The sequence below is a fragment of the Balaenoptera borealis genome, assembly GCF_965194805.1.
Source record: "Balaenoptera borealis genome assembly, chromosome: 1".
Classification (NCBI taxonomy): Eukaryota; Metazoa; Chordata; class Mammalia; order Artiodactyla; family Balaenopteridae; genus Balaenoptera; species Balaenoptera borealis.
Genome location: NC_138860.1, coordinates 149,831,608 through 149,852,933, shown reverse-complemented (window position 1 = coordinate 149,852,933; position 21,326 = coordinate 149,831,608). Strand labels below are relative to the sequence as shown.

General features: G+C 38.9%; 1 protein-coding gene across 4 annotated transcripts in view; it reads left to right on the top strand.

Annotated features, from left to right (window-relative positions):
- The window catches only part of SCP2 (sterol carrier protein 2), a 148,672-nt gene that overhangs the window by 110,561 nt on the left and 16,785 nt on the right, over nucleotides 1-21,326 (top strand). For 3 of the 4 annotated variants that reach the window (XM_082371265.1, XM_082371266.1, XM_082371267.1), the window contains 2 exons: nucleotides 3,611-3,713; nucleotides 17,274-17,403. In XM_082371265.1, the coding sequence (XP_082227391.1) occupies nucleotides 3,611-3,713; nucleotides 17,274-17,403 (233 nt within the window). Of the gene's footprint in view, nucleotides 1-3,610; nucleotides 3,714-17,273; nucleotides 17,404-21,326 lie in introns of those variants that run through there. The other variant, XM_082371268.1, reaches the window with a different exon arrangement.

Genomic DNA, 21,326 nt, shown 5'->3' with positions numbered 1-21,326 from the left:
CCTTGTTGTGATATTAATATGATTTCTCTAGTAGGTTCACTTTTCAACCTCTTAGACTTTCCATACCCTCCTTTCACCCTCATTTTCAGCTGATTACTTTGCCTTGTATGTTGTTGAAAAAACAGAAGCCGTTAGACCCAAACTCCCTCATCTTCCATCCCAAGACTTATAGACCTGTCTAGCATTTTACCCATCTGATCCTCTTCTTCCCTTGAGTCTCCTCCTCTTCCTTCATAGGTCACTAGATCTCATCCCCCTTCACCTTCTCAAGATTTCTCTCCTATCTCTTTTCCCCTGGTTCATTACCATCATCAGGCAAACATGCTCTAATATGTTAATCTTAAAACAAAAACAAACTTTCCTTAATACCACCCTCCCCTCCAGAGACCACTCCATTTCACTGTTCCCCTGAAAGTAATGTCTCAAAAGAGACACACTGTTTCTACTTCCCTCTCCTATTCACTCTTTAATTTACTGTAACCTTTACTGACTTCTGCCTTCCAGCACTTGCTTAATATTGCTTTTGTCCAGGTCACCTGAACTCTTCATGTTGCCAATTCAGTGGGTATTTGACCTTTGGCAGCATTTGACATAGTTTCCTCCCCTCCTCCCTCCCTCCCTCCCAGATTCTGTCTCCCCTCTTGGCTTCTATGACATTATGTTCTTCTAGTTTTCCTCTTGCATCACTGGCTACTGCTTCCTCTTCCCTCCCAGACGTCTAAATAATTAAGATCCACAGGGTATTGTCCTAGGCTTACTTCTTTCTCTAGAATTCCCTCAAGGTGAGCTTGTCTGTTCCTATTGATTTAAATACTTTAATTATGCTAATGATTATCCGACTTTATCTCCAGCCTAGACTGCTTCTGAGCTCCAGACTCTCATATCCAACTGCCTTCTTGTCTCACAAAGGTTGCATACTGACTGTGCCTGAGATGGGACTTTGATCCCCTTTACTCCCACTGCATTCTTCCTTTTGTCAATAAATGGCACTATCATCCCTTCAGTTATGCAGGCCAAACACCTAAATCATCCTTGCTCTTTCCCCTCCCCCTTGGATCTCTCTCGTGCCCAGCAGCAAGGCTTATGGATTCTATGTTTAAAATATGTTTTGAATCCACTTCCTTCCCTCCATCTCCACTGGCAGACTGCCTCCACTTCCTATCTGAACCACTCCAGCAGCCTCATAACCCTCTCCCCACCTAAATTCTTGCATCCCAACCCCAACAATTCATTGTCTGCACAGTTGTAAGAATAATCACAAATCAAACTATTTCACTTCCGTGTTTAATCATTTCAGTGGTTTCCCAAATTCCCTACTTTGGCCTGGATGGTCTGGTCCCTGCCCAGTTCTCCAATTTCATTTCGTGTCATTCTCCCTCCACTTACTGTACTCTAGTGACTGGTCCTCTTTTATTTCTCTCTCAGGATCTTTGCAAGTTTCCTCTTTGAATGTCTAGCTCCTTTTCTTCCTTTAATTGGGTCTTAGCTTAAATTCACATGCTCAGAGACATCATTCCTTGACTGTCTTAACCTAAAGTAGGTTCCTCTTTTTGTCGGCTTCCTAATGCTTGTAATTATTTTGTCTGTTTACATCTTTTTTTCCTGGAAAAATATAGACTCAGTGAGGACTGGGACTGGGTCTGACTTGTTCACCATTGTACTCCCAGTACCTCGAACAATGCTTGGCCTGTAGCAAGCAGTCATTAAATATTTATGAAATGATAGAAAGAAGGAAAGGGAAGGGAAGGGAAAGGAGAAATGGGTGGGGTGGGTGGGGAGAAAGAGAGAAGGAAGGAGAGGAGGTAGAGAAGGAAGGAAAGAAATGCTTTGCTTACTGAGCAGCTGCTACGCTCTTGACTCCTTCAAGTATATCCTTCCCATGTTTGTTGTTCCAGTCCTGGCCTCAGCCACCGCCAGGATGCTTGTGGTATGTCAGAGGAATTACTTAAAATCCTAAGGCGCCCTCATCTTCTTCAGACCTCTCAGTTTCTCTCAGCATCTAACGCTTGAGGCTCTGCAGCCTGTAATAGTCGTGGCTGTCATTTTTTACCATGGGCCAGGGTCTCTGCTAGGTACCTTCCACACGGGATTCCACTTAATTCTGCAAAGTCACTGGCACCCTCCACCTTCTTCCCTGCCTCCCCACCAGAGGTTGCACAGAGATGAAGAAGCTTGCTCAGAATCGCATAGCTAGTGAGTGGAGGAAGCCTTGGGATTCTAACCCAGGCTTTTGTAGCTATAGGGACTATGTTCTTTCTGCCACATCAGGCCATTTATCTATGGTTGTTCCCCAAGTATCAAGCAACCAATAGACGGATGTTGGTAAATTCATATCTTGTATCATAGCTAAAAAATAAATCTCGAGTCCAACCTCTGCTTACTCCCCACTTCATTACACTGTTTAATCACCATTGTCTCTTGCCTGGACTACTGCAGTAGCCTCTTAATTGGTCTCCCTGCCTCCTCACTTGCCCTCTTATAGTCCATTTTCCAGCTAGCAGCCAGATTTATTTTTTAAAACATGTAAATTGGATTGTGCTACTCTCCACCTTATACCCTGCAGTTCTCAAGGTACTTAAAATAAAACCCAAACTCTTAACTGTGACCTATAAAGCCCCTTGTTATCTTGCCCTGCATGTTTCTGTGACCTTAGGTCCTTCTCCTCTGCTCTACTCCAGCCATACTGGCCGTCTTATAGTTCCTTTAACTGCGAAGCTAGTTTCTACATCTAGTTCTTTATACTGGAAGTATAGAGCTGACTTCTCCACCTAAATCTTTACATGGCTGGCTCATTTACATAATTTAAGACCTAATTTAAATATCACCTCCTCAGAGAGGCCTATCTGACTAGGCTGTCTAAAATAGACCACCCAGGGACTTCCCTGGTGGTCCAGAGGTAAAGAATCCGCCTTACAGTGCAGGGGACACCAGTTCGATCCCTGGTCAGGGAACTAAGATCCCACATGCCTGCAGGGCGACTAAGCCTCCGCCACAACTACTGAGCTCGCGTGCCTCAACTAGAGAGCCCGCGTGCCGCAAACTGCAGAGCCCACGTGCTCTGGAACCCACACGCCATAACTACAGAGCCTGTGTGCCACAACTAGAGAGAGAACCCACATGCTGCAATGAAAGAGCCCGCACGCCTCAAAGAAGACCCTGCGTGCTGCAATGAAGACCTGACGCAGACAAAAATAAATTAAATAAATAAATAAATAATAAAATAAATCTTTAAAAAATAAAAAATGAAATAGACCAACACACATAAATATACTTTTCTTTACATCCCCTTTATCTGCCTTATTTTCTTCATAGTAACTATATTCTTTATTTTTTGCATGTTCATTGTCTCCCCCAGTGGCATAGAAGCTTCATGAGGGTAGGTTCGTTGGTTTAATATATTTTCAAGGACAAGGCCTACCACCTAGTGAGCACTCAATATTTGTTGTAAAATGGGAAGAAAAGCTTAATTGTTTTATTGGCTTAATAACAGTTTCCTTTGGGTAAAAGGCACAGCATCTCTGTTAGGGTTTTTGAAAATTACTACTGTATAAACGTTGAAAAACCTAGTACCTATATGACTCCATGGATTGAAGTCGATTCTTTTACCCAGTTCTTTTAGAACTCATCAAATTGAGGCTGCTCCAACCAGCTCTGCAGTTGATGGATTTAAGGCAAATCTTGTCTTTAAGGAGATTGAGAAGAAGCTTGAAGAGGTAAGATTTATGTAAAATATTGGGATATTTCTTACGGGAAAACCCAAACGAACTTTTTGGTCAACCCAATACTACCAGGAGGACCCTGGGGCTAGAGGAAGCAGATATAGATTTCAGGTGTTGCCATGAGTGGTACCAGTTGAAAATTTATATCGTACTGTCAAGTATTGAGTGTATTTTATACTTCTTAGTGTCTACTATGGCTTCCTTGTAATTCTGGTAAGAGTGCATTTCAGAGATGAATAAATCTCCAGATTTGAGTTATGTAAAGGGATTCTAATTTATTTTGGTGTAATTTCCTTCTGAATTAAAAAGATCTTACTTAGAACCATTCGAAAGAATAATATTTAAAGGAGCCTTAAAGGTACCTAATATTGGGCTTCCCTGGTGGCGCAGTGGTTGAGAATCTGCCTGCTAATGCAAGGGACACGGGTTCGAGCCCTGGTCTGGGAAGATCCCACATGCCGCAGAGCAATTAGGCCCGTGAGCCACAGCTGCTGAGCCTGCGCATCTGGAGCCTGTGCTCCGCAACAAGAGAGGCCACGATAGTGAGAGGCCCGCGCACCGCAATGAAGAGTGGCCCCCGCTTGCCGCAACTAGAGAAAGCCCTAGCACAGAAACGAAGACCCAACATAGCAATCAATCAGTCAATCAATAAATCATTAAAAAAAAAAAAAAAGGTACCTAATATCAAAACTCCTTTTAAAAAGAAATCTTTTGTGCTTGAGTTTTTCACAGTTTTAAAATTTGTTTTTCTTGTTGTAAAAATGAGCTAATTAAAAGGATTATACAGAAACATATAAAGAAGAAAAATTTAAAATCTCCTGAAATGCCATTACTAAGAGTTCACTAAACTGTTCACAGTGGTTGACATTCTTTCAGACATCTCTCTGTGTGTATTAACAACATACAGTTTTACATAACTAGGATCATATAATACATGTTGAGTTTTTAAATTTATATATGCAACTATGTTTATGTACAGTACTTAGTTCTTAAAAAAAATTTTTTTTTATACAGCAGGTTCTTATTAGTTATCCATTTTATGCATATTAGTGTATAGATGTCAATTGCAATCTCCCAATTCATCCCACCGCCACCACACCCTGTCCCTGCTTTCCCCCCTTGGTGTCCATACGTTTATTCTCTACATCTGTGTCTCTATTTCTGCCTTGCAAACTGGTTCATCTGTACCATTTTTCTAGAATCCACATATATGCGTTAATATACGATATTTGTTTTTCTCTTTCTGACTTACTGCACTCTGTATGACAGTCTCTAGGTCCATCCACGTCTCTACAAATGACCCAATTTCATTCCTTTTTATGGCTGAGTAATATTCCATTGTATATATGTACCACATCTTCTTTATCCATTTGTCTGTCGATGGGCATTTAGGTTGCTTCCGTGACCTGGCTATTGTAAATAGTGCTGCAATGAACATTGGGGTGCATGTGTCTTTTTGAATTATGGTTTTCTCTGGATATATGCCCAGTACTGGGATTGCTGGGTCATATGGTAATTCTATTTTTAGTTTTTTTTTTTCTTTTAACATCTTTATTGGACTAAAATTGCTTTACAATGGTGTGTTAGTTTCTGCTTTAATACAAAGTGAATCAGCTATACATATACATATATCCCCATACCTCGTCCCTCTTACGTCTCCCTCCAACCCTCCCTATCCCATCCCTCTAGGTGATCACAAAGCACCCAGCTGATCTCCCTGTGCTATGTGGCTGCTTCCCATTAGCTATCTATTTTACATTTGGTAGTGTATATATGTCCATGCCACTCTCTCACTCCGTCCCAGCTTACCCTTCCCCCACCCTGTGTCCTCAAGTCCATTCTCTACATCTGCGTCTTTATTCCTGTCCTGCCCCTAGGTTCTTCAGAACCTTTTTTTTGTTTGTTTTAGGTTCCATGTATATGTGTCAGCATACGGTATTTGTTTTTCTCTTTCTGACTTACTTCACTCTGTATGACAGACTCTAGGTCCATCCACCTCACTACAAATAACTCCATTTCATTTCTTTTTATGGCTGAGTAATATTCCATTGTATATATGTGCCACATCTTCTTTATCCATTCATCTGTCCATGGACACTTAGGTTGCTTCCATGTCCTGTCTATTGTAAATAGAGGTGCAGTGAACATTGTGGTACATGACTCTTTTTGAGTTATGGTTTTCTCAGGGTATATGCCCAGTAGTGGGATTGCTGGGTCGTATGGTAGTTCTATTTTTAGTTTTTTAAGGAACCTCCATACTGTTCTCCATAGTGGCTAGGTCAATTTACATTGCCAACAACAGTGCAAGAGGGTTCCCTTTTCTCCATACCCTCTCCAGCGTTTGTTGTTGTAGATTTTCTGATGATGCCCACTCTGACGGGTGTGAGGTGATACCTCACTGTAGTTTTGATTTGCATTTCTCTAATAATTAGTGATGTTGTGCATCTTTTCATGTGCCTCTTGGCCATCTGTATGCCTTCTTTGGAAAAATGTCTATTTAGGTCTTCTGCCCATTTTTGGATTGGGTTGTTTGTTTTTTTAACATTGAGCTGCATGAGCTGTTTATATATTTTGGAGATTAATCCTTTGTCCATTGATTCGTTTGCAAATATTTTCTCCCATTCTGAGAGTTTGTCTTTTTGTCTTGTTTATAGTTTCCTTTGCTGTGCAAAAGCTTTTAAATTTCATTAGGTCCCATTTGTTTATTTTTTTATTTCCATTACTCTAAGAGGTGGGTCAAAAAAGATCTTCCTGTGATTTATGTCAAAGAGTGTTCTTCCTATGTTTTCCTCTAAGAGTTTTATAGTGTCCGGTCTTACATTTAGGTCTTTAATCCATTTTGAGTTTGTTTTTGTGTATGGTGTTAGGGAGTATTCTAATTTTATTCATTTACATGTAGCTGTCCAGTTTTCCCAGCACCACTTATTGAAGAGGCTGTCTTTTCTCCATTGTATATCCTTGCCTCCTTTGTCATAGATTAGTTCACCATAGGTGTGTAGATTTATCTCTGGGCTTTCTATCCTGTTCCATTGATCTATATTTCTGTTTTTGTGCCAGTACCATATTGTCTTGATTACAGTAGCTTTGTAGTATAGTCTGAAATCAGGGAGTCTGATTCCTCCAGCTCCGTTTTTTTCCCTCAAGATTGCTTTGGCTGTTCGGTGTCTTTTGTGTCTCCATACAAATTTTAAGACTTTTTGTTCTAGTTCTGTAAAAAATGCCCTTGGTAATTAGATAGGGATTGTACTGAATCTGTAGATTGCTTTGGGGAGTATAGTCATTTTCACAATATTGATTCTTCCAATCCAAGAACATGATGTATCTCTCCATCTGTTTGTGTCATCTTTGATTTCTTTCATCAGAGGCTTATAGTTTTCTGAGTACAGGTCTTTTACCTCCTTAGGGAGGTTTATTCCTAGGTATTTTATTCTTTTTGTTGCAATGGTGAATGGAATTGTTTCCTTAATTTCTCCTTTTGATCTTTTGTTGTTAGTGTATAGAATTGCAAGAGATTTCTGTGCATTAATTTTGTATCCTGCAACTTTACCAAATTCATTGAGTAGTTCTAGTAGTTTTCTGGTAGCATCTTTAGGATTATCTATGTGTAGTATCATGTCATCTGCAAACAGGGACAGTTTTACTTCTTCTTTTCCAATTTCTATACCTTTTATTTCTTTTTCTTCTCTGATTGCTTTGACTAGGACTTCCAAAACTATGTTGAATAATAGCAGTGAGAGTGGACATCCTCGTCTTGTTCCTGATATTAGAGGAAATGCTTTCAGTTTTTCACCATTGAGAATGTTGTTTGCTGTGGGTTTGTTGTATATGGCCTTTATTATGTTGAGGTTGGTTCCCTCTGTGCCTACTATCTGGAGAGTTTTTATCATAAATGGGTGTTGAATTTTGTCCAAAGGTTTTTCTGCATCTATTGAGATAATCATATAGTTTTTATTCTTCAATTTGTTAATATGGTGTATCACACTGATTGATTTGCATATATTGAAGAATCCTTGCATCCCTGGGATAAACCCCACTTGATCATGGTGTATGATCCTTTTAATGTGTTGTTGGATTCTGTTTGCTAGTATTTTGTTGAGGATTTTTGCATCTATATTCATAAGTGGTATTGGTCTGTAATGTTTTTTATAGTATCTTTGTTTTGTTTGGTATAAGGGTGATGGTGGCCTCATAGAATGAGTTTGGGAGTGTTTCTTCCTCTGCAATTTTTTGGAAGAGTTTGAGAAGGATGGGTGTTAGCGCCTCTCTGCATGTTTGATAGAATTCACCTGTGAAGCCATCTGGTCCTGGACTTTTGTTTCTTGAAAGGTTTTTAACCACAGTTTCAAATTCATTACTTGTGATTGGTCTGTTCATATTTTCTATTTCTTGCTGGTTCAGTCTTGCAAGGTTATACCTTTCTAAGAATTTGTTCATTCCTTCCAGGTGGTCCATTTTATTGGCATAGAGTTGCTTGTAGTAGTCTCTTATGATGCTTTGTATTTCTGTGGTGTCCATTGTAACTTCTCCTTTTTCATTTCTAATTTTATTGATTTGAGTCCTCGTCTTCTTTTTCTTGATGAGTCTGGCTAAAGGTTTATCAATTTTGTTTATCTTCTCAAAGAACCAGCTTTTAGTTTTATTGATCTTTGCTGTTGTTTTCTTTGTTTCGATTTCATTTATTTCTGCCCTGATCTTTATGATTTCTTTCCTTCTACTAAGTTTGGGTTTTGTTTGTTCTTCTTTCTCTGGTTCCTTTAGATGTAAGTTTAGATTGTTTCTTCGAGATTTTTCTTGTTTCTTGAGGTAGGATTGTTTTGCTATAAACTTCCCTCTTAGAACTGCTTTTGCTGCATCCCATAGGTTTTGGATCATCGTGTTTTCATTGTTATTTGTCTCTAGGTATTTTTTGATTTCCTCTTTGATGTCTTCATTGATCTCTTGGTTATTTAGTAATGTATTGTTTAGCCTCCATGTGTTTGTGTTTTTTACATTTTTTCCCCCTGTAGTTTATTTCTAACCTCATAGCATTGTGGTCGGAAAAGATGCTTGATATGATTTCAGTTTTCTTAAATTTACCAAGGCTTGATTTGTGACCCAAGATGTGATGTATCCTGGAGAATGTTCCGTGTGTACTTGAGAAGAAAGTGTATACTGCTGTGTTTTGATAGAATGTCCTATAAATATCAATTAAATCTATCTGGTCTATTGTGTCATTTAAAGCTTGTGTTTCCTTATTTATTTTCATTTTGGATGATCTGTCCATTGGTGTAAGTGAGGTGTTAAAGTCCCCCACTATTATTGTGTTACTGTCAATTTCCTCTTTTATAGCTGTTAGCATTTGCCTTATGTGTTGAGGTGCTCCTGTGTTGGGTGCATATATATTTATAAGTGTTGGATTGATCCCTTGATCATTATGTAGTGTCCTTCCTTGTCTCTTGTAACTTTCTTTATTTTAAAGTCTATTTTATCTGATACGAGTATTGCTACTCCAGCTTTCTTTTGATTTCCATTTGCATGGAATATCTTTTTCCATACCTTCACTTTCAGTCTGTATGTTTCTCTAGGTCTGAAGTGGGTTTCTTGTAGACAGCATGTATATGGGTCTTGTTTTTGTATCCATTCAGCGAGCCTGTGTCTTTTGGTTGGAGCATTTAATCCATTCACATTTAAGGTAATTATCAGTATGTATGTTCCTATTACCATTTTCCTAATTGTTTTGGGTTTGTTTTTGTAGGTCCTTTTCTTCTCTTGTGTTTCCCACTTAGAGAAGTTCCTTTAACATTTGTTGTAGAGCTGGTTTGGTGGTGCTGAATTCTCTTTGCTTGTCTGTAAAGATTTTGATTTCTCTGTCGAATCTGAATGAGATCCTTGGTGGGTAGAGTAATCTTGGTTGTAGGTTCTTCCCTTTCATCACTTTAAATATATCTTGCCACTTCCTTCTGGCTTGTAGAGTTTCTGCTGAGAAATCAGCTGTTAACCTTATGGGAGTTCCCTTGTATGTTGTCATTTTTCCCTTGTTGCTTTTAATAATTTTTCTTTGTCTGTAATTTTTGTCTATTTGATTAGTATATGTCTTGGCGTGTTTCTCCTTGGGTTTATCCTGCCTGGGACTCTCTGTGCTTCTTGGACTTGGGTGGCTATTTTTTTCCCATGTTAGGGAAGTTTTCTACTATAATCTCTTCAAATATTTTCTCTGATCCTTTCTCTCTCTCTTCTCCTTCTCGGACCCCTATAATGTGAATGTTGGTGCATTTAATGTTGTCCCAGAGGTCTTTTAGGCTGTCTTCATTTCTTTTCATTCTTTTTTCTTTATTCTGTTTCCACGGCAGTGAATTCCACCATTCTGTCTTCCAGGTCACTTATCCATTCTTCTACCTCAGGTATTCTGCTAATGATTCCTTCTAGTATTTTTCATTTTAGTTATTGTATTGTTCAACTCTGTTTGTTTGTTCTTTAATTCTTCTAGGTCTTTGTTAAACATTTCTTGCATTTTCTCGATCTTTGCCTCCATTCTTTTTCTGAGGTCCTGGATCATCTTCACTATCATTATTCTGAATTCTTTTTCTGGAAGGTTGCCTATCTGCACTTCATTTAGTTGTTTTTCTGGGGTTTTATCTTGTTCCTTTATCTGGTCCATAGTCCTCTGCCTTTTCATTTTGTCTATCTGTCTGTGAATGTGGTTTTTGTTCCACAGGCTGCAGGATTATAGATCTTCTTGCTTCTGCTGTCTGCCCTCTGGTGGATCAGTAATTAGTTCTTGATAGATAATAATCATACTAAAGCAATCTAACAGTAACTCTCCAGAATAGAGAGTTATGCTCTTCAGGCAAAATTAGGTATTTACTTCATTGTTTCAAACTTAAAGATATCTTGGAATTTCATAATTGATTTTAATTATGACCAACAAGGCACAGTTACAGCCACAGTCACATAATTCCAATTTCACTTCTATTAAGGTGACCAGTGGGCTGAAATAAAGGATTCAAAACATTTAAGGTGTGCATTTCACTCATGTTAGAGCCACAGTGTGAAGGCAAGCATTGTGCATATCTTGTAACTCCCTTATTATAGCACAAAGGATTTCTTAACACCTTAAGGTGATTGTGCTGTGGATGGGAAAACAGCTAAAGTGACTGACGTGTCTTGACAAAGTACCCTGCATTTCTAGAATTCTCATAATGATCAACAATCTTCTGAGGTAGAGGGGGCCAGGGCTGACAGTTCCTAGCAGGCAGGCAGTGTCCCAGTAGCTTGGAGACCTATCTTGCCACCATCTTGAGGGATACACCCTCATTAGTCTACCTGTTTTTTTTTTTTTTTAAATATTCATTTATTTATTTATGTGGCTGCTCCAGGTCTTAGTTGCGGTATGTGGGATCTTTAGTTGCTGCATGTGTGATCTAGTTCCCTGACCAGGGATTGAACGTGGGCCCCCTGTGTTGGGAGTGTGGAGTCTTAGCCACTGGACTGTCAGGGAAGTCCCTACCTGTTATTTTATAATCTGCTTTCTTCTCTTGATAGTATGTTCCCTGCCCATAAATATAAATCCTTACCATCAGTTTTAATGACCCCATAGTACACGTTTGAATATAGGTATCATAATCTATGTAACTAGCCTCCTGTGATGAACATTGCGTTGTATTTAAGTCTTGCAAGTAAAAAAAAAAGGTATAATAAATTTCCTTTTGCCCTCATTTTTAAATACTTAATGCCATGATTACCTTAGCACAAATGGTTAGAAGGGGAAATTGTTGGGTTGTTGGATATGTATGTTTAGCTTTTTGATACATGTTGCCAAACTATCCACCAAAAAGAGGGTACTAATTTACAAACTTAATGACAGTTCATGAGAGTGACGGTTTTTTCTTCACACTGTCTCCAGTGCTTTGTTGGCTGGTTTTAAAAAAATCTTTGCCAATAGTAGGAAAATATATCTCATTATTGTTTTTTAAATTTCTTTTATTACAAGTGTCCACTAAAGTGAAGCTGGACTCTCTAAGGGCTCAGCTTGAAACTAATTTTTTTCATGCCACCAGTATTTGCCTGCAGAGTAATCCATAGGATAGTTGCTTCTGCCAGGTTGTCCCTTTTTTTTTTTTTTTTCAACTTTATTCTGTCAAAAAAAAAAATAGTTTAGAGAGTATCTGGTATGGCTATATGTCAACCATTGCATATTTCATTACTGGGATTAACAAAACAGTGCTGTTTTTATTTCACAGTTTTCTTTTAACTTTGCAAATGTATGCCTCTTGCTCCCATTTTAATTCTTTTCTTCTCCTTCTGTAACCTCACTTGCATGGACCTTGTCCCCTTGTTTCTTTCCTCCTTCCCACGATTGTCAGTTTCCTAAATGTTTGCAGTTCTAGAAAGTGAAAGTCTTGGAATCTTTTGTCAATTCATGCATTTTCTGCATTGCAAAGGAAGCCTGGCAAGAGATTTTATTTCCACTTTTGTTTTCGTTAGCAATACCCCATTGCCCTTCTTTGAATTCTGTCTTAATTTTTTGTTCCTCTTAAGTTTACAACAGGACCTACTCCTTGACCCTTTGCCTACTCAGAAAGAGGTACTTTTCTTCAAGCAAGGAGGCACTTAGAACTTTCTTAGTATTAGTGATCTCTAGTGTTGCAACAGATGTGTATTTTCTTTACCCTTTTAACTCTCTCCCCGTCCATTTCCTTGCCATCTCTCACTCCTTCTTCAATTGAAAATGTTTTATTGACCAAAGGATTTGATTTTATAAGAGGATCAGTTGGTTGTCAAAAGTAACAGCAAGTGCAAAATTAATCCACATCTGTCTTAAGGAAGTGGGAGGAATTTCCAGGTATTCAGGTAGAATTCCTAAACGTTTGCTGGTGATTTCCTGCTCTAACTTGTTGGTGTCTACCATAACTATTCCTGAGGCATTGTGCCAGCAGATGACGCATAGATGCAGCTGGAAGTAGCTGTTCATGGGCTGTTGGCCCCAAAGGAAGCCTGGCTCCTTGGGTGGCCCAGCACACCAGCATTACTACGTACTCTTCTAGATTATCTCCACAGAACCTTGAAGGATAAAGGATTTTAAGGAATGTGGAAAAGACTTGAACTTTCTTTTAATTGATTTATGGTGACAGAAACTACTTTTATAGGCTAAAGTTTGGAAGTATTGATATAACCTACTTTGCCATATGGTATGAGCAAATGGAAAGAGCATTGAATTTGAAGTTAAACCAACCTGAGATTGAATTCTGGTTGTATTGCTTACTTGTCATACGTCCTTGCCCCTCAGGGAACATTGAGTTTAGTGGGAAAATAGACATGGAAAATTTTTCCCGGAAAAAAAAAAAAAACTGCTTTAGCAAGAAACTTGCAGGTGGGTGTATGTGCAGAGGGCTATCAAAGTGTCCAGTAGAGGCAGAAACGCCTTTCCAGAAGGGTTAGCATGTGAGCTGAGACTTGAATTGATGAAGTTAGGTGGGAATGGAGAGTAGGAGGAGGTGAGTGAACTGGGACAGGGCATGCGCAAGGGCATAGAGGCATGTATGTTCATGGCATTCAAAGCGGTCAGAACAAAAAAACCTGGGGAGGATGAAAAAGGGGCTGAAGATAAGAACATATAAATATCCTTCAGATTATGAAGAATTTTGAATGATATATAAAGCCAGACTTTATCCTGTAGGCTGTGGGGAGCCATTTAAATTCAAACCTGAAAGTGGTATTTATGTTAACGTTAGGTGGGTTATATTAGATGGATTAGTTGGCAGTAGGATAGAGAATAGTCTAAAGGGTTCTTAACCTTTTAGAGCCTCAGCAATTTTTTCTGCTTAGTGAGCTAATATTAACACCTGTGCAACTACTTAACAGGGTTTTATGAAAATTAAAGAAATAATGTATATAAAAGCACTTGAAAACTTTATAGCCCCCAAAAGATTATTGTTGTTGTTAATAGTTTTTCCGAAAGTTAACTTAATTTGAGTGAGGTGTTTTAAGGGAAGCCAAAATAAGAGAATTTCTCTCCTTAGCTATAAAAATTTGACAATCATTTTGATTTCTTGATTTAATTAGAAAATGTTGGTAGTTGATTTCAGGACAGTCACATGTAAGAATTGCTTCCATGTCTGTTGAGATAAGTAGGCCTAGACTAAATATTTTTAGAATAGCTTCTTTGGAGTCCTAAGACCCATGGTTCATTCTAGATAGGTTCAGGTGTGTTATCTACGTACAAGAAAAAGATTGACACACCCATTAGGATAACTAAAATAAAGAAGACAGACAAAAGTGTTGGTAAGGATGTAGAGAAATTGGAACCTTCATTTGTTGCTGGTAGGAGTGTAACATGGTGCAGCCACTTTAGAAAACAGCTTGATAGTTCCTCAAAAGGTTAAACATTACCTTATGACCCAAATTTTTACTTCTAAATATAAGAGGAATTAGAGCCTATGTCCACATAAAAACTTGTGCACAAATGTCCATAGCAGTATCATTGATAGCTGAAAAGGGGAAACAGCCATCAACTGATGAATGGCTAAACAAAATGTGCTACATCCATACAATGGAATATTATTTGGCCATAAAAAGGAATTAATTACTGGTAACGTGCTTCAATGTGGATAAACCTTAAAAGCATTATACTAAGTGAATGAAGCCAGTCACAAAAGACCATATACTGTATGATTCCATTTGTGTGAAATGTCCAGAATAAGCAAATCCATCAAGACAGAAAGTAGGTTAGTAGTTGCCAGGGGCTAGCAGGAGGGGAGAATGGTGGGGGTGGGGGGTGACTGCTAATGGGTATGGTTTCCTTTTTGGGGTGATGAGAATGTTTTAACATTAGATAGTGGTGTTGGTTGCACAACTTTGAATATACTAAAATACCATTGGATTATATACTTTAAAAGGATAAATTTTTGATATATAAATATCTCAATGAATTTGTTATAAAACAAACAAAACACAACAGAAAGAAAGAACTTAGGCCAGACTCTCTGCATACACAGAGGTTAGTACCTGATAATAATTATTTGAGTATTTCAGGTATTTAGCACAGTGCCTGAACATAGTAAACACGAAAGTCTTTGTTAAAAGAAGAAATATGATGATACCAAAAGGAAGAATCTTGGATATAAATTATTGCAGGGATGTAAGGCTGAAAAAAAAAGGTGGTAAATAAAAACTCTATTAGAAATTATAAGAAAACTCAAAAGGTAGCCAATTCCAGAATAAATATGTAAAGATGAATATATTTTCTATATATTTGCAATTACCTAGTCATGAAATATAATGAAAAATATATTATTAACAAGAGTAATGTAAAATATAAAAAAACTAAGAATAAACTTGGCAAGAAATGTACAAAAGCCTATATGGGGGAAAATGACAAAATATTGCCAAGGGACATCAAGGAAAACTTAAAGATACACCATATTCATGGATGGGAGGACTTAATATTCTAAAGATATTACTTTTCCTCCAAACAGATCCATATATTGTATGTAGCCCCATTTATTTATTTGTTTGTTTGTTTGTTTATTTATTTTGGCTGCTTTGGGTCTTTGTTGCTGCATGCGGGCTTTCTCTAGTTGTGGGCGAGTGGGGGCTACTCTTTGTTGCTGTGTGTGGGCTTCTCATCGCGGTGGCTTCTCTTGTTGTGGAGTATGGGCTCTAGGCGTGCGGGCTTCAGTAGTTGCAGCACGCAGGCTCAGTAGTTGTGGCACATGGGCTTTAGGGCGTGCAGGCTTCAGTAGTTGTGGAGTGCCAGCTCAGTAGTTGTGACTCGCGGGCTCTAGAGCACAGGCTCAGTAGTTGTGGTGCACGGGCTTAGTTGCTCCGTGGCATGTGGGATCTTCCCCGACCAGGGATTGAACCCGTGTCCCCTGCATTGGCAGGTGGATTCTAAACCACTGCACCACGAGGGAAGTTCTTCCCCATTTTCGGGGGAAGAACTAACTAAATGATTATAATGTACATCTAGAGGAAAAAATGTCCAGAACAAATCCAAGAATAGTCAAGAATCTTTCTAAGAGAGGAATTATGGTATTTACTGTACCAAAGAGTAAAGTACATTTATAAAGCTATAGTACTGGCACAGGAATAGCAGACAGATCATAGAGTAAAATAATGGGAAAAAATGCCAGCGTTTATTGAGCAGTTACTCTGTGCTTTGTGGGTATTTAAATACCATACAACTCTATGAGGGTAGCTATATTATTATCTCCATTTCACAGATAAGAAAACTGAGATTCAGAGAGATTTAGTAACTTGCTCAAGGTTATATAAGTAGTGGCAGAGCAGGAATTCAAACCTATGCTGATTGCAAATTCATTGTTATTAATTAGTAAAATTTAATTCTTGGAGATTAACCTTAAGTAAATGAGGTTATGTAAAAATACTTACATATAAGAACGTTATGTACAGCATTGTTATAAGAGCCAGAAGTTAGGACTAACCTTAAACATCAAGCAGCAGAGTATTGGTTAAATAAAGTATAGTACACATCTACAATTAAAGACTATGTATGGTCATTTAAAATTATATGAACGAATACTTAATGACACAGTAATAAGGATAGCTATATTAAACCAAAAAGTGGATTACAAAACAGTATATACACTCATTTAAAAAATATATATGCAGAGAAAAAAGATAGAGGAGATTTATATCAAAATGTTATTTTCTGTGAGTGGTGAAATTATGAATGATTTGTTTTCTTTTTGCTTCTCAATATTTTCTATTTTTTCCACAGTACAGTATGTTTTTTTCTCTAAAGAAAAATAATTGCAATAAAATTATTGTGTGTGGTTTTTTTTTTAAGGTGTGTGAGTTATTCACCCTGCCAGCCGGGTTAGCGGGTCCTCTGTGCTCCTGTATGCCCCTGTGTTCCCCTTTTTCATAGTGATCATAGTGTATTATCATTTACCCTTCTAACTCCGTAGCGTCTGGAATAATGTCTGGTGCCAGTCATTGTTTCAGTCAATCAATATTTCAGTAAGGAAAGATGAAACAGAGTGGGAATGAAGGGGAGAGGGAGGGAGAAAGGACACCAACCTACGGAGATGTTGATCTGAGGTTATTTTTCTAGCTTCATTCCTCAAGATCCAAAAGTAGGTGGTGGATGGTATATTACTTGTATAATTCTTTATACTAATCCAGGAAATGAGTTGAACCACTTATCTTTAAATTCTGATTGTGGAACACCAAAAATATATGTGAAGGATTTTACCTATAAAGAAAAAGAGGAGTTAGGCTTCTTACATTTAGAGAGGCCAGAGTGAATCTTTCAGAAATTATTGAGACAAATGAAGGCTGTTTCAGTAGAAAATGCTGCTGTGCCACCCACTGTCCCATTCTCCCTGTCCTTCCACCAGTTGTATCCAGAAAGCCATTTTCAACAAAAGATTTGGCAGATGACGGAGTTGTTGCCTGGTTGCCTTTCAGACTTTTCTGGGTAAAAGATCCTAAGGGAGCTTGGGGACTGTCTGCTGGCCCAGCTGCTCACGTCATTTATCTATTTAAACATTTAATTTGGGGAAAAGCCAGAGGAATGAACTTCATATAACTCTGTGTTATTTTTCTTTCCAGGAAGGGGAGCAGTTTGTGAAGAAAATCGGTGGTATTTTTGCCTTCAAGGTGAAGGATGGCCCTGGAGGTAAAGAAGCCACCTGGGTGGTGGACGTGAAGAATGGCAAAGGATCAGTGCTCCCTAACTCAGGTCAGTGCAGTGATGACTTCATTTACAGGAGCACTGACAAGTTCACAAAGAAAAATGGGGGCCTGCTTTGGTGTTCTCCAAAAGGGCTGGCTTTAGAGTTACAGGACCTTGTTAAAGAACTGGGGAATCCTTGGGAACAGGAACAGGTCACAGCTGCTTCCTCCCAAAGACTGGGAGGCTCCATCACTGTCACCAGCCATAGGCTTTGGAATTAGACAGACTTGGATTTGGAGTCCTGGTCCTGCCACTCACAGATTCTGGCCTTGAACAAATTATTTCACTTCTTTGAGCTTTGTTTTTTTCATTTGTAAATGGGAATAATAAATGGTACCTATTTCATAACGTCACGTGAGGATTAAGAGCATTATCTCCTAATAGCCTGTGAAGCACATGGTTCAGTGTATGGTTATGTGTCCTCAGAAGACCTGTCTGTACTCCCTACCTCCACTTCTCTCACCCAGTCTTTCTCTCACCCGTTCCAGTCAGCTTTGGTCCTCATTATTATCCCAAAACTGTTCTTGTCAAGGTCAAGTAACCACCATGTTGGTAAATTTAGTGGTTAATTCCCAGCCCTCATAATTATATTATTCTTCCAGGCTTTCTTCTTACCTACTGGCTGTTCCTTCTTGGCTTCTCTCCCTGTTTTTTTCTGCATCTCTAAAAGTCTAAATGTTGCAGTGCTCTAAGGCTCAGTTCTATCTACATTTAGTCCCTGGGACTCTCATCTAGTTTCATACTTTTAAAACCGTCTCTACACTGATGACTCCCAGGTATCTTCAGCGTGAACTCAGATACTGAACTCCAAGGTGTACATCCAGCTGCATAATTGACAAGTTTACTTGGATCCTTAGTAGGTAGCTCAAAGCTAACATGTATGAAACTGAACTGCCGATCTTCCTCCCACTCCCCTTTAATTATGTTCTCCTCGAACTGTCTTCTGCATCTTGCTAAATTGCTCCTCTGTCTTACCAGTTCCTCAGTCTAAAACCCTTGAAGTCATGCTTGGCTCTTTTTTTTTTTAATTGAAGTATAGTTGATTTACAATGGTGTGCCAATCTCTGCTGTACAGCAAAGTGACTCAGTTATACACATATACACATGCTTTTTTTAATATTCTTTTTCATTATGGTTTATCCCAGGAGATTGGATATAGTTCCCTGTGCTATACAGTAGGAGCTGTTGTTTATCCATTCTAAATGTAATAGTTTGCATCTACCTTGGCTCTTCTTTTTCTCACACTCTACAGTCTAATCTGCCAGCAAATTCCATCCTATACTACTACCACCTTGGTCCTCCATCATTTGTTGCCTGGTCTCCCTGTTTCTAACCTTCCACCCTATTTCTCCACACACCAGCTGGAGTGATCATTTTAAAACTCAAGTCAGATGTGACCCTTCTTGGCTCAAAACCATCCAGTGGCTTTGAGCTCACAGGGTAAAAACCAGGGTTCTTACAACCACATGATCTGGCCCTAGTCTTCTCTGTCTTATTATACTCTCCCTCACTTGGCTCCAGTCACACTGGCCTCCTTGCTATTGCTTGAACGTGGGGCGTTTGCAGTTCAGGGGCTTTCTACTGCCTGGAATCGTCATCCCTCACATATGTTCATGGCTTGTTCTCCCATTTCCTTTGGGTTCTTGCCCAAATGTCACCTTCTCAGTGAGCCTTTCCCCAACCACACTTCTAAATCACACCCCCTTTACCATTCCCTATTGTCCTTTTCTGCCTTATTTTTCTTTATAGCGCTTACCGCCATCTGATATACCATATCTTATTTCTTTGCTTATTGTCCATCCCCCCCACTGGAGTTGTAAGCTGCATGAAGGCAGAGCTTTTTGCCTCTTAGGTTCACTGCTGCATTCACAGTGCCTAGAATAGTACCTGATACATGGTAGGCCTTCAGTAAAATAAATAAATAAAAAATGAACAGCAGAATGAATCAATGATGCTCAGTAAGTGGTAGCTATATTGTATGTTATGTTTCTCTCGGAGAGAGCCTGGTGCGATTAAGAGATGCGATGGATAGGAACTAGCTTTTTAGAGGGCTATACTATTAACTTTGAAAACGATTTGATATATAATCAATCCCTTAAATCTTTTTGAGTAGAAAAGTAAAAGTCAGAGCTGTGTTTTAGAGGATGAAGCTGGTGTATTCGACCTGATGAATTAGAAATGAAGAAATCAGAAGCAGAGAGAGCAATTAGGAGGATGGATGGTACCACCATCTAAGTAAACAAAAAGGACAGCCGAGTGTTGGCAGTGAGAAAAAAGAATGTTGTTACGTGGTAGTTGCTAGGGGTTTGGGGTGAAGTTGATGGTACTTGGAAGCTGTGAAGGAGAAGGAGATCTATCAAAGATGGTAGAGTTCATTATTGCTACATTACTGAAGAAGGTCCTGGAGGAGAGAATGACATCAGAAGCACAGGTGGAAGGAGGGTTAGCCTTAGCAAGGAGGGATGGATACTTCTTCCTCTAAGAGGGGGTAGATAAATATTCAGGGGCATTTTGAGGTACAGAGGGGTTTGGCAGAGATCCTGGAATAGGGTTTAGAGCTTGGAGAAAGGAGAAGATGTTAAGAGCAGTGTTATATGTACTGTTGAATAGGGAATCAACTAGAGATTAATGAAGGAAAAGCTGAGTGGTAGTAAGGGCGTCTGGTGTGGGCAGCATTTTTTTTTCTCAAAATGAGTGGGCAGAAAAATGACTATGTTTGCATTCTTTGAGCTGCCATCTAACATGATGTATGAAGAAAAACTAAATGCTTCATCTAGATTCTAGCTTTTAGAAATAAAAAGAACTTTGGGGAAATAATGCCAATTTTTAAAAATGACTGAATGTTAATGCTTACTTCAGGATTTTATATACTGACATGTCTAGACAGATGTCAAGGTGATTTTTTTTTAAGTTTTTATTTTTCTTTAATTTTTATTTTTATTGGAGTATAATTGCTTTACAATGTTGTGTTAGTTTCTGCTGTACAATGAAGTGAATCACCTATATGTATAAATATATCCCCTCCCTCTTGGACATCCCACCCACCTAGGTCATCACAGAGCATCAAGCTGAGCTCCCTGTGCTATACAGCAGGTTCCCACTAGCTATCACTTTTATACATGGTAGTGTATTTATGTCAAACCTAATCTGCCAATTCATCCCACCCTCCCTTTACCCTCTTGTGTCCACATGTCTGTTCTCTATGTCTGCGTCTCTATTCCTGTCCTGCAAATACGTTCATCTGTACCATTTTTCTAGATTCCACATATATGTGTTAGTATATGATATTTGTTTTTCTCTTTCTGACTTCACCCTGTATGACTGACTCTAGGTCCATCCACATCTCTACAAATGACCCAATTTTGTTCCTTTTTATGGTTGAGTTATATTCCATTATATATATGTACCACATCTTCTTTATCCATTTATCTGTTGATGGACATTTAGGTTGCTTCCATGTCCTGGCTATTGTAAATAGTGCTGCAATGAACATTGGGGTACATGTGACTTTTGTTTTTGTTTTTAATGTAACTTTTTTTTTTAACTTATTTTATTTTCTTGGCAGCGTTGGGTCTTTGTTGCTGCACGCAGGCTTTTTCTCTAGTTGTGGTGAGCGGTGGCTACTCTTCATTGCGGTCCACGGGCTTCTCTTTGTGGTGGCTTCTCATTGCGGAGCACGGGCTCTAGGTGCGTGGGCTTCAGTATTTGTGGCATACGGGCTCAGTAGTTGTGGCTCACAGGCTCTAGACCTCAGGCTCAGTAATTGTAGTGCACGGGCTTAGTTGCTCCGCAGCATGTGGGATCTTCCTGGACTAAGGCTCAAACCCGTGACCCCTGCATCATTGGCAGGTGGATTCTTAACCACCGCACCACTGGCAAAGCCCACATGTGACTTTTTGAATTATGGTTTTCTAAGGGTATATGCCCAG